General features: G+C 57.2%; 1 protein-coding gene across 1 annotated transcript in view; it reads right to left on the bottom strand.

The window, feature by feature from the left end:
- The window catches only part of HADHA (hydroxyacyl-CoA dehydrogenase/3-ketoacyl-CoA thiolase/enoyl-CoA hydratase (trifunctional protein), alpha subunit), a 22,736-nt gene that overhangs the window by 3,573 nt on the left and 6,519 nt on the right, over positions 1-12,644 (bottom strand). Inside the window, 10 exon segments of the mRNA XM_017839248.1 lie at positions 15-252; positions 520-588; positions 1,713-1,853; positions 3,789-3,875; positions 4,541-4,712; positions 5,280-5,414; positions 5,690-5,799; positions 8,353-8,409; positions 9,213-9,331; positions 9,953-10,075. Of these exon segments, the coding sequence (XP_017694737.1) occupies positions 15-252; positions 520-588; positions 1,713-1,853; positions 3,789-3,875; positions 4,541-4,712; positions 5,280-5,414; positions 5,690-5,799; positions 8,353-8,409; positions 9,213-9,331; positions 9,953-10,075 (1,251 nt within the window).

The following is a 12,644-nucleotide window of genomic DNA, read 5'->3' as shown; positions in this document are numbered from 1 at the left end:
CCATTCCCAGGGGCAAAGGGGGGAACCCTTCAGGTGGAAACAGCTTAGCCCCTCACCTAAGAAGCCCTTCTGCACCATGAGCTTGAAGAGGTCGATGCTGCCTCCCCCGAAGCGCTCCCCGAAGGCCTTGCCCAGGTCCTCGGCCACGTGCGTGGCCACGTCCACGCCCACCTCGTCGATCAGCGTGGCGGCTCCCACCGGGAACCCGAAGGCTGTGGAGATGGCATCTACCTTCTTTGGGTCAATGCCCTCCTGCAGGATAGAAGGGGAAGTGATGGGATGTAGGGGTGAGGTCCTGGACAGCCAGCGTGGGGCAGAGAGCTCTCAGCGTGGGGCAGAGAGCTCTCACTGCAGAGAGCTCCCACAGGCTGTGGGACTGCAACAGGAGCCAGGGGCAGGCTGGGGACAACCACGACCCCAGGGCTGGTCACCCACCTCCCCTCCTGCCCACAGCCAGGCTGGGCCCAGCCCTGGCCAGGGAAGAAGCAGAGTTTCCACGACTATTTGGTGGACACTCACCTGGAGGACTCGGACCACCTCCGACAGCATCGGCCCCAGGCACCTGGTGGTGTAGAATCCAGGCCCATCCTAGGGAAGAGGAGCACAGCAGGGAGCCAGGTGAGTCCCAGCTGCAGGAGCATGGCCTCCTGGCAGCAACAGAGCTGTGTTTCACAGCCCAGGCTGCAGCTCAGACACCCCAAACCCCATCTCTAACACTATGTTTCCGACTGCTAGAATAGGGTATTTTTTCCCTGTAGGGTTCAGCAGGGTTTGAACACTTCCACGAACTTGCTCCCTGGAAGTTCCCATCACTGTGTTTTTATTTGAACTAGTGCCTGGAGGTCCCAGGCAGGCTGCTGCTTCAGCAAGCCCAACAAGCTGATGAGGGAAAGGGTGCTCAGCACAAGGGAAACCAGCAAAAACCAGTTGTTTCACCTCTGATACTCCCCACAAAGCCAGGAAGCAACAGAGCTGCAAACTGCCCTTCAGGGAGGCAGCTGGGGTGGGGATGAAGCTCAGAGAAGCAGCACTGCATCCCCACTGGCCTTCAGAGATGCCCAGAGCACTTTTGGACAAGCCAGTTTTCCTGGCAGCACAGGAACAGCCTGCTCAGCACTGCTGCAACCTCAGGCATGAGGGAAAGACAAGGACACCTTCCATTAGTCCAGGTTGCTCCAAGCTCTGTCCAACCTGGCCTGGGACACTTCCAGGGATGGGGCAGCCACAGCTTCTCTGCCAGGGCCACAGCTGCCAGGGCCTCCCCACCCTCACAGGGAAGAATTCCTTCCCCAGTATCCCATCTAAATCCTCTGTTCCTGTATTCCCACCCCTCCCACCCAAGATTTAACCCAGGAAGAGGAGGGTTGCTGCTCACTGCCCTCTGTCCCTGCAGCCTGCCAGGACCTGGGGTGCTGGCAGCCCTGTGCAGACACACCCAGACGTGTGGGATGCCAGGGCAGCCCCTGTCCCTGTGTGGGGCAGGATTGGCAGCTCCTCCTGCTGGCCCTGTACCCGTGCCCTGTGGCCTTCCACGGCTGCTCCCGAGGACATGTGAGGATCATGTGGGCACCTGCCCCCTTCTGACCTCCCTTTTCACTTCCCAGCAGGAGCAGCTGTTGCCAGCGTGTCCAGAGCCACTTTTCACCCTCCTGTCAGAGCACAGGCCCTTGTGTTTATTGGCCCAGCTCCTGTTTCGTGCCCTGTCCACTCACCTTCACCACGATGACGACCTTGCCCTGTTTGAGGCCGACAGCAACGGCGGAAGCCGCCGTGTCCTGGGAGGTTTTGTCTGTGGTGATGATTTCCAGCAGCTGCATCTTATCCACTGGGGAGAAGTAGTGCATCCCAATGACCTGGGCAGGGGGAAGAGCTCGGGGTTAACGTGGATTTTGGCTCCCAGAAGAATCTGCTGGGCGAGTCAAGTGCAGAGGGAAGGCCAGCACGGGCTGCAGGGCCCCCCACCACACCCCACTCCATCCCTCTGTGGCAGGAATGCTCCCCAACTCCCTTCTCTCCTCGGTTTTCCCAAGGACACAGCACATGCCCCACAATCCTGCCTCAGGATCAAGGTGTGATCTTCACAGCACCAAGAGCTGCCCAGCTCTCTCTGTACTTTACAGTCTGGCAGCAAATGCTGTCTGTGAGTCCCAGGTGACCTTTCCCCATGCAAAGGACGGGCACAGTGTGACCTGCAGGGCACAGGGATCCTGGGCTGGCAGGGCACAGGGATCTTGAGCTGGCAGGGCACAGGGATCCTGGGCTGGCAGGGCACAGGGATCCTGGGCTGGCAGGGCAGCCCCACCTGCTGCTGCTGCTGGGCTCAGACTGGAGCAGCACTCAGGGACATCGAGCACAGTCTCTGTGTCCTGCCTGTGAATGCTTCTGGTGATGGAGTGAATTTAGGGATGAGGTGGCACCTATCCAGACACTAATTAGGGAGGGAAGTGCAGCCTCCCCCTGGGAGCAGCAGGTAGGTGCAGATTATCTGGCTGTGTGCCTCACTTTGGGAATGTGACCGTGCCATCAGCGTGTCACCTTCGTGCCTCCTGGCAGCTGCCCTCGGCCCCAAGGGCTGTGTAAGCCAGAGGCACCTTGCAGAGTTGCAAACTGCAACACTAATTAAAGAAAATGCACTAATTAATTAACTGACTTCCTATGAGTTTCCACATAAAGAGCCACTGCACAGCCAATTTCTACAGCAAGAGGATGTTATCTGCAAGGACGAACAAACGAGACTCGGCATTTCTGACGAAACAAAGGTTTGACAGCAAACTAGGAAGAGGTTCAGGAGGGTGGCAGGAACCTCTGACAGCTCACAGGTACCCCGGGTACCTCTGGCAGGGTCCTGCACTCCTGCCTCAGGGGTGTAGGAACAGTGCTCCTGCTCAGCTGTGCTCACCTGGGCTAAGGGGGGAGGATGCAGATACTTTATGTGCTGTTTGGACTTCAAGCAAAGGGATGAAGTTGTCCCGTGCTCCAAACCTCTGCTACCTTGCTCTTGGCACCCTGTTCACATGAATCATTTGGAGTTTGAGAGAAACCCTCACCACCCCCTCAGGAGCTGATCCCAGGGCTGACCACGGCTTCAGTCTCAGCACCTCTGAGTTCAGCTTCCAGCCACTGACTTCTTTTTGCTGCCAGGTCAGTGCTTTCTCCAGGAAGGAGAAGACATTTCCCCATTAGGGCAAGGCCCTCCTATGTCTACTCAGTTTATTAAAATGACTGAAGTCTTCTTGGCTGGAATTCTCTCAGCCCAAGTCACAGACTCACTGAGGCTGGAAAAGCCCTCCCAGCCCAGGGATCCCCCCTGTGCCCCATCCCCACCTTGTCCCCAGCCCAGAGCACTGAGTGCCACGGCCAGGCCTTCCTGGGATACCTCCAGGGGTGGGCACTCCAAACCTCCCTGGGCAGCCCCTGCCAAGGCCTGACCACCCTTTCCATGAGGAAATTCCTCCTGATGTCCAACCTGTCCCTCCCCTGGCACAGCTGGAGGCCGTTCCATCTCCTCCTGTCCCTTGTTCCCTGGGAGCAGAGCCCGATCTCCCCCAGTTTCCCCCTTCCACAGCCTCTGTGCCCCACGTGCACTGCCCTGCCTCACCAACATCACCCCTGGGGTGAGTGTACCTTGCCCCCCCTCCCACCTGCCCGAAGACCAGGAGCTCTGGGGGCACTGGGGGCAGAGGACGAGCTGTGTCACGTCCCGAGGAGGCAGCAGGAGGTCCCCAAAGCAAAGCCACCTTTCCAGGGACAGGCAGCTCTGTGCAGGGCACGTGGCCCTGGGGACTCACCTTCTCAGGCCTCTTGCTGGCAGCAGCAATCTGGCTGATGGGCAGGGCAGAGGTGTTGCTGGCGAAGATGCAGTGAGGAGGGATCACCTGTGGAGGGGTGGGAGGCACTGTCAGAGCTCAGGCTCCAGAGGGGGAACCAGAGCCCTGGGAGAGCAGCACCAGCCCCTGGGAGCCCTGGCAAACAAGGAACACTGGGTTTTCTCATTAGAAACTAGTTCTAAAGCAGCAGCCTTAAGTCAGCCAGCCCTGACCTCCCCTGAACCTCCCCAGGGGTGCAGAATCAGTCCCAGAGCTCCCATGTTTCTGCCAGAGCACTGCAACCCCACGAGACACTGCAGGAGGGGCCCACACCAGCCCCTTTGCCATACAGCTTTTTCCCCCCCTTGAACAGAACAGAGCAGTGGCAGCAGGGCAGGGACAGCAGGAGAAGGACTGCAAGGTGTGGAGATACCCAAGGACATCACTGTTGTATCAGTGTCCTCAGACAAATGTCCTCAGCTCTTTTTGAAGCAACTCCCAGGAGTCAGGGAACGTCAGAACTGCCCCATTCAGCTAAAAACTCCTCACTGAGCAGGGAGTGTCCTCAGTGAACAGAAAAGCCGCCCTTGATGCTCACCCACGTCCTGACATAGCTAATTGTGACCAAGAACCAAACTGCAGCACAAAGGGGGTGGGACAGACCCAGCAGCACAGCCCAGGACCCCTCAGCCCCCAGGGGCCACGTGCAGCAGGAGCTCAGGACTGATACTCACGGCCTCCACCTCCTTCAGCACTTTGTGCTTGACGTTGATGTCCTCGAACACGGCCTCGATGACCATGTCTGCCTTCTCAAAGCCCTTGTAGTCCAGCTGGCCCAGCATGTTGCTGAGAATGGAGTCCCTCTCAAACGATGTCAGGCTCTTCTTCTTGACCTTGCTGTTGAGCCTGGGGAGGGACAGCTCTGTCATGGCTGCTGGGGGTGCACCACAGCACCACGGGCACTCCTCCTGCCCTGCCCCCCAGAGCTGGCACCCAAAACTCCAGCTCCAATCCCACAGGACTGGCACCCTGCATGTGTCCTGGCCCCTCTTTCCACGTGGAAGCAGGAGAGCCCTGCTCACACAGCTCAGCTGAGGGTCAGAGCTGACACCCCAGAGCTGAGCACTACTGCTGCTGAGCCAGGAGGGCAGGGAAGGAAATCCAGCTTTCCAGAGCTCCGAGCTGGGATGCCTCCCCTGACATGGGCCTTGGCTCTAGAAGTTACTGCTAAATCTAAAAGCAAAAGCAACCACCTGTTAGATCTCTACCTCCCTCAGGCTGGCTGCACTGGGCCTGTTCTGCAGCCATATCCCAGCACACTGTACAGGACAACCTTAAGATAAAGCTTTCCTGTGACATCAGACGGTTCCTTCCAGCAGAACAGAGGTGTCATTCCTCTCCTGACAGCAGAGGAATGCTGTGACTAAAGGCAGCCCTATCCCACCCCGAGCCAATCCCTCTGGACTCACATACCCCTTGTAGACCTGCTGCTGGCCCCTGTCCAGGCCCTTCTGTGTCGTGTCCTTCAGAATGGTCCTCATGCCCTTATCCACGGAGACCTGGGCGATGCCGGCCCCCATGAGCCCTGCTCCCAGCACAGCCAGGGTCCTGCACGGGGAAGGACCAAGGGGACACGTTCAGAGCTGGAAATGGCTGAATTTCCATCGTTCCTGTCACACTCACACAGATCCCACCCACCCAGGCACCACTTTCACAGAGGCCACACGAGAGGTTTCACCCACAAGTGAAGCCTCTGAACTGCAGCAGATCAGCCTCCTGGAGGCTGGAATTCTCTGCTCTGCCACACAGCTCTCCAGGACTCCAGGCCAGTCACTTCCAAGAGCCTGGCACTGCTCCTTCAGGTGTCCCACACTTGCACTTACTTGACCTCTCGCTGAGGGGCCCCGAACTTGTTCTTCTTGCAGTGCACCTGCCCGTGGTAGAGCCCCATCAGTGCCTTGGATTCCTTGGTCAGTGCAAGTTGGCCAAAGTTCTGGAAGAAAGGGAAGGGGGAAGCTGGGAGTTAACAGCTGTCTCACTGCCAGCACATCACAACCACAGCAAGGGGAGACACAGGCACCGTGTGACTGCCCAGGTGAGTGACCTGCTCAGCAATGGGACAGGGGCATAGGTGACCTCTGGGGAGAGGAACCTTCTGGTCCAAGCACTGTCCACCCTGCCCAACCACCCACCACATTCTCCTCAGCAGCACAAGGACGTGGAGCTGCTGGAGAGAGTCCAGAGGAGGCCCTAGAGATGCTGCCAGGGCTGGAGCCCCTCTGCTCTGGAGCCAGGCTGGGAGAGCTGGGGGTGCTCAGCTGGGGAAGGGAAGGATCCAGGGAGACCTTGGAGCCCCTTCCAGAGCCTAAAGGGGCTCCAGGAGAGCCGGAGAGGGACTGGGGACAAGGCATGGAGGGACAGGACACAGGGAATGGCTTCCACTGCCAGAGGGCAGGGAGAGATGGGACATTGGGAAGGAATTCTTCCCTGTGAGGGTGGGAAGGCCCTGGCCCAGGTTGCCCAGAGAAGCTGTGGCTGCCCCTGGATCCCTGGGAGTGTCCAAGGCCAGCCTGGACGGGGCTTGGAGCAACCTGGGCTGGTGGAAGGTGTCCCTGCCCATGGCAGGGGTGGGACAGGATGAGCCTTACCCAGGTCATTTTGGATTCCATGATCCAGCTCAGCTCTGCCACATGGGACAGACCACACCTGAGGGCTTCCTTGGCATTGCTCAGGGAAGGCAACAGCACCTCTTNCCTCTGGGGAGAGGAACCTTCTGGTCCAAGCACTGTCCACCCTGCCCAACCACCCACCACCTTCTCCTCAGCAGCACAAGGACGTGGAGCTGCTGCAGAGAGTCCAGAGGAGGCCATAGAGATGCTGCCAGGGCTGGAGCCCCTCTGCTCTGGAGCCAGGCTGGGAGAGCTGGGGGTGCTCAGCTGGGGAAGGGAAGGATCCAGGGAGACCTTGGAGCCCCTTCCAGAGCCTAAAGGGGCTCCAGGAGAGCTGGAGAGGGACTTGGATCAACCTGGGCTAGTGGGAGGTGTCTCTGCCCATGGCAGGGGGTGGAATGGGATGAGATTTAAAGTCCCTTCCCACCCAAACCATTCTGCAATTCCACAATTCTGCTTCCTCAGTGGCAGGACTGGATTTCCCTGACACAGGACCCTTCCTCCCCACGTGCATCCTGCACTAGCTGGGGTCACTGCCCCCAGGGATCCAGGTGGAAGAGCCCTGTCCTCAGGCTTCAGGAAAAATCCTTACAAACAGGTCAGTCCTCTGTGACAGCAGCAGCTGATCTGCTGATTCTGCACGATCACAGAGAGGCAACAAAACCTAATCCTGCAAAACTTCCCAGCACTCAGCATGGAAGTTTCTCAGCAAGACAAAAGACAAGCACAGGGAGACACAGAATTGAATGTTTCCCGAGCCAAGTTAGCCATGGAAAAGCACGGAATGCAGTCTGGAGCAGGCTGCACCTTCCTTCACCACTGCCCTGCGAGTCAGAGCCTTGTGAAAACATCCAAAACAAAGCCTGGAAGAGAATCTGCAACTCCTGTCCTGGGGGACAGAGGGAGGCAGTAAAAAAAAAAAAAAAGACACGACACTGACACTTATTATTCTTCAGAGGTTCTGGGAAGATCTCCATCCCGCTGCTGTTCTGGGGAAAGAACCATCCATTCTCTGCTGTAAGGAACAGAGTATCCCCAGGCTTTTGTTCAGCACCAGACCAAACGTGGGTGGAATGCACAACCAGCACGGATGGGCACTGGTGAGGTAGGGAGGGAGCTCCAGCTCCAGCTCAGAGCAGGCCTTGGCACCACAGGGAACAAAAGGAGCTACAAAGCACGGCAGGGCAGTGGGAGATGGATTTCACTGGCATTTAAGGGGCAGAGGCACGAGACATGACCCAAATGCTGAGATAATCAGGTGAAAACGTGGCTCCGTGGGGGGCTCAGGTCTTGCAGAACCATCAAGGTAACCCACCAGTGACACTGGGCACAGCCAGAGTTACCCCTTCCGCCCCAGGAATCACACATTTGAGCACAATTGCAGCAAAACTGGGACCAGTGAGGAAAAACTAACGTGGGGCAGGTGGGTTTTTAAGGCAGAGACAAGGGCAGAGAAAGGGAGGGATCAAAACCTGTGTGTGTGCAATAAACACACACAACCTTCTCCAGTCCCACCTCTCCCAGCTTTCTCTTCTCCATTCCCAGCTCTCCCAGCCTCTCCTCATGTGCCAGACTCTCCAGACCTTTAGTTAGACACAGAGAACCCACGTGCTGCTGTGCCAAAGCTGGGGTGTTCTGGTTATTCCCCACCCAAAGATAACAGAGAGAGGAGGGAGAAGAGGCCCAAAGTGGTGTCCCAGACTCCTGACACACAGTCCTGTGGCTGCAGACAGGCCTCTGTCCCAGCCCCAGTGCCACAGGGGGGGCAGGGAGCCAGGCAGCACTTGGAGCAGGCTGTGAGGAACCCCCTGTGTGTGGTTAGACACAGATCCCAGGGCACAGAGTGAACTGATTCCTGCCAGGACCCATCTCCTCACCTGGGATTCCATGAGGTATCCGGCGTCACGGCCCTGATCCAGACCCGTCTTCACAACCTGGGCCAGGAGCAACAGAGACACAGCTCAGTCCTGCCTGCAAACACCTACACCTGAGCAGGGTTACCTGCTGGCCCCGGGACCCCTCCCCAATATTCCAGGCATGTTTCAGACTCCCTGGGTCCTGCCCCTGCTGCTCAAGGCAGAGCTGGGAGTCGCCCTGTCCTTCCAGCACAGGACAGGTGAGGAGTTTTCCATCAGGAGTTTTCCTCTGGAGCCATCCCTGGTGGTTTCAGGAGCTGTGCCCCTGTCATGTCACCGCTCTCAGAGTCATTCACGGGTTTTAGAGAAGTCTTGGCAACAACTTAAATAGTGAAAAGTCATCTTAAAATAAGGATTCAACCCTGGAGTGTGCCTGTAAGTCCCACAATGCTCGTGTAACCCGGAGGATTAACTTTTAAAGTATTGTGTGGTTAGTGTTATGAACATTACAACAATTTCTATTTTTCTGGCTTCAAACAGGCTCCCTGAATTCTTTAGAGACTGCACAGGAAACCTGGAAAAACTGCAGCTGAAAGTTTCATGGACAAAACATTCCAGCTAAGACTCCCCTTAACTGGGATTCCTGCTCTACCCCTCACTGGGACCGGTCCCACATAAACTGGTGATCATATTTTGGGCAGTGCCTCTGAATTCTGCCACCCTTGCTCAGCACAGCACCCAGCCAGCACTCCTCAGGACTGATCCATGTGGGGATCAGCGTGTTGGGTGGACTGAGGGGAGGGAACCACCTTCCCTCTGCCTGTGCCACATCATCCCTCAGCTCCCCCTGCCCCCTGGGTCCTCCCACCTCGCTGTGTTACCTCGATGATCTTCAGGGGAGCGGGGTAGAGCCCTTTGGTTTGCTTCTGAACTTTGCTCTCCACCGTCTTGTAAACCTGCTGCCTGACGAAGGGCAGGGCCATGGCATAGTCTGTGAGCTCTGCAAGGAGGGACAGAGCAGTGTCAGCACAGGGCTCTGTGCACAGCCAGCCCTGCAGGATTCACTGCAGAGCCAAGCACTACAAAGGGGAATGCTGCAGACCCGCAGTGGAAACGTGCCCCTGAAAGCAGCCACAGGCAGCAGGGGCTGCTCTCCACGGCCTGTCCCAGGGACAAGGCTCATCCTCCCCACACAGTGGTGGCAGGCTGAGCCCTGGGGAGCAGGACTCCCCTGGGGATGTCCCCATTTCTGGGCTCTGCTAACAGGGAGCAGCGTGGAGCAGACCCACGGGCCTCTTCCCACCTGACTACACAAGCCTGGCACAGGACTTGCCACCGAAGCTCTGAAGATGCAGAGTCCCCTGGGGGCAGCTGCTCCCTCTCTCCCTGAGGCCTGGCTCCCTTCCAGCAACCTCAGGAGCCACCAAGTCCAGCTCTGCCAGAGCCCAGACCTGCAGAGCAATGTTTTCCCTACCAACCCACCCGGTTTAAGAGGCGATTCCAACATGGAACCACCTTGTTTTGGAAACGGAAATAAGTAGGAGCGTGAGCAGAGCCCAGAGAAGCCAAGCTGGATTCACTACAGTCCCCTGGGATTTGGCCCTGCTGCCCACACACTTACTCTGCATCAGGCCCCTGGACCTTTTGGCAGACACAGTCTTGTTGGCCAGGCCCCTGGCAAAGCCAATGGCCACCTCCTCCAGGTACTCCATCGTCCGCGCCTCCGGAGTCTTCACACCCGGCCCTGGGAAGCACAGAGGACACAGCAGGAGTTACCCCTGAGGGACGGGGATGAGGAGGAGCCAGGACCAGACAGCAACATCACGGGCCTTTGAACTGCTACCACCCCACTCCCCCCTCCTGTTGGACTTTTCCTGGTTATGAGCACGGGTGGGAAGGCCCAGCAGGGACGATGTGAAGGCCCCAAGGGGTTTATACAGACAGCAATAATCTGGAATGCTGGAATAATGCTGGAATGTCAGCTCCCAGCTGTTCAAAGGCACATCCAGCTCTGGAATTAGACCAGGTTGCTCAGGAACACCTTCTGCCAGTCTCTGAACACCTCCAAGGACGGAGGTTCCATGACCTCTTTGGACCCGTTTCAGCTCCTGAGCATCTTTGTGCCACTTGTGCCCTTTGCTCCTCAAACCTTTTACCTGGCATAACTGCAGGCACTTGGTATCCCAAGGGAACTGGGGGGTTCTGCCTTCCCTCCCTTGTGGCACCTCTCCTTTCTTCTGGGGCACAAACACTGCACCAACAGGCAGGCAGCATTTAGGAAGTGCTGTGTCCCTGAAAATTCCCTGGACAGGAGCCAATGTCCAACAAACCCCAACCTTTGACCTCGGGTGCAGGAAATCTCTCATCTGCTTTAGCTGCTGCAACACACAGGAACTCCTGGCCCAACTTAAAGCTCTCCCACAACGAGGCAAGTCACCACCAAACCAGCTTTAGCCACCTCTGAGGGTGGGTTGCACAATTCCCAAGCACTGGAATCCTCCTCATTTCCAGACAGCTGTATCATCAGGGCAGGATCCAGCACAGGGCTAACAGGCAGCTGTGAGGAGCTGCCAGAGGCAAACACTGAGTCATGAATGACAGGGCAGTGCCCAGGGAGGCTGCACAGGGCCACCAAGAAGACCCTGCAGGCAAATGTGCAGCCTTGGGCCGCCCCTGAACTCGCTGAACAAACCTGGTGAGGTGACAACCCCGTATCCTGGTGCTGGGCAACCTCATTCACCTTCACACAAACAGCTCTGAACACGCCCAGCTGCTGCAGAGAGTCCTCAGAGCCAAGGAACCCCCCCCCGACACCCCCTGACACAGGAGGTGGGGAAAAAAAAAGCAAAACAGGGGAAAAAAAGGCAAAACAAACCCCCTTCCTCTTTTATGTCCCACTACTCTTCCCCTCAACAAAAGGTGGGGTCTTCAAATTTAAGGGTTTGATCATGGAAGCCCAGAATGGTTTGTGTGGGAAGGGACCTTCAAGGTTGTCTTGTTCCATGAGCAGGGACACCTTCCACCAGCCCAGGTTGATCCAAGCCCTGTCCAGTCTGGCCTTGGACACTCCCAGGGATCCAGGGGCAGACAGGTTCTCTGGGAATTCAAGCCCAGCCCCTCCCCACCCTCACAGCCAGGAATCCCTTCCTAATATCCCATCCTCTGGCAGTGGGAAGCCATTCCCTGTGTCCTGTCCCTCCAGGCCTTGTCCCCAGTCCCTCTCCAGCTCTCCTGGAGCCCCTTTAGGCTCTGGAAGGGGCTCCAAGGTCTCCCTGGATCCTTCTCTTCCCCAGTTGAGCACCCCCAGCTCTCCCAGCCTGGCTCCAGAGCAGAGGGGCTCCAGCCCTGGCAGCATCTCTGGGGTCTCCTCTCTCTCCACGTGTCCCCTCTCTTTGCAGAACCACCTGCACGTGCACCCAGCAGAGCCCAGAAGCTGCTCCTGCTGGGGGGTCTCTCAGCAAGAAGCAAACGAAGCAGCAGGAGCCCTGTGAGAGCTTGGGAAAGCTCCCAGGGGAAGTCTCCTGCCCTGGTAGAATGTCAGAGCCAGCCCAGGGCAGAACAGGCCAAACAAAACAACACATTTCATCTTACAGGCGGCACAGCAAACACAGCCCGGAGCTGCTGCATAATCCACATTTCAGCAATGCCCAGTGGATTCCAGAGAATTTACTGGAAATCTGAGAGCCTTTGGGAGTTCAGAGCTCAGACCTCACCAGCTCCCAAACTCTCATCTCACCGTTCAAGGCTGGGACCTTCAGCTTTAGTGACCTGATGTGCCACACGATGCCAGTGCCTGTTTTCCCCTTTCCATCGGCCTGGCTGCTCCACACCAACAAGTGCTGCATTTTGACAGCCCAGCTGAAGAAAAGAGCTGCTCATTTTTCAGTCCAAGCTGTGAGAACCACTCAGAGAAGGCAGCTGATCCCCCACACAGGGGTTTACTTTACCTGCAATCACCTCCCAGCGTGTTGTCGTGCCCTAACCCGGGAGCTCCAAGCTCTCCATTCCCACCTGGTTCCTTTGTAAATGGCACAAGCCAGAATGGGATCCAGGGAATGCTGCAGAGTTCCCTGCTGAAGGAGAACTGGTTGCACCCTGTGGAACTGCCTCCTGATTGATGTTGTCTGCCTCCTTCAAACCTTTCTATAATCAGCTACAGCATCACCCCAGGTAAAGCTGCTTTTCCCCAGGCACAGAGAGAACAGGAGCCTCTGGCAGGAACCTCCTGGCACTGGCAGCTCTTTGGATGAACAAGGAATGCCTCCAATGTTTGCATGTAATTTGTATTTTTGTGTTCCTCCTGTGTGCTTAAT

Source organism: Lepidothrix coronata, unplaced genomic scaffold (assembly GCF_001604755.1).
Source record: "Lepidothrix coronata isolate B3197 unplaced genomic scaffold, Lepidothrix_coronata-1.0 Scaffold391, whole genome shotgun sequence".
Classification (NCBI taxonomy): Eukaryota; Metazoa; Chordata; class Aves; order Passeriformes; family Pipridae; genus Lepidothrix; species Lepidothrix coronata.
This window is presented reverse-complemented; position numbering and strand designations above follow the sequence as displayed.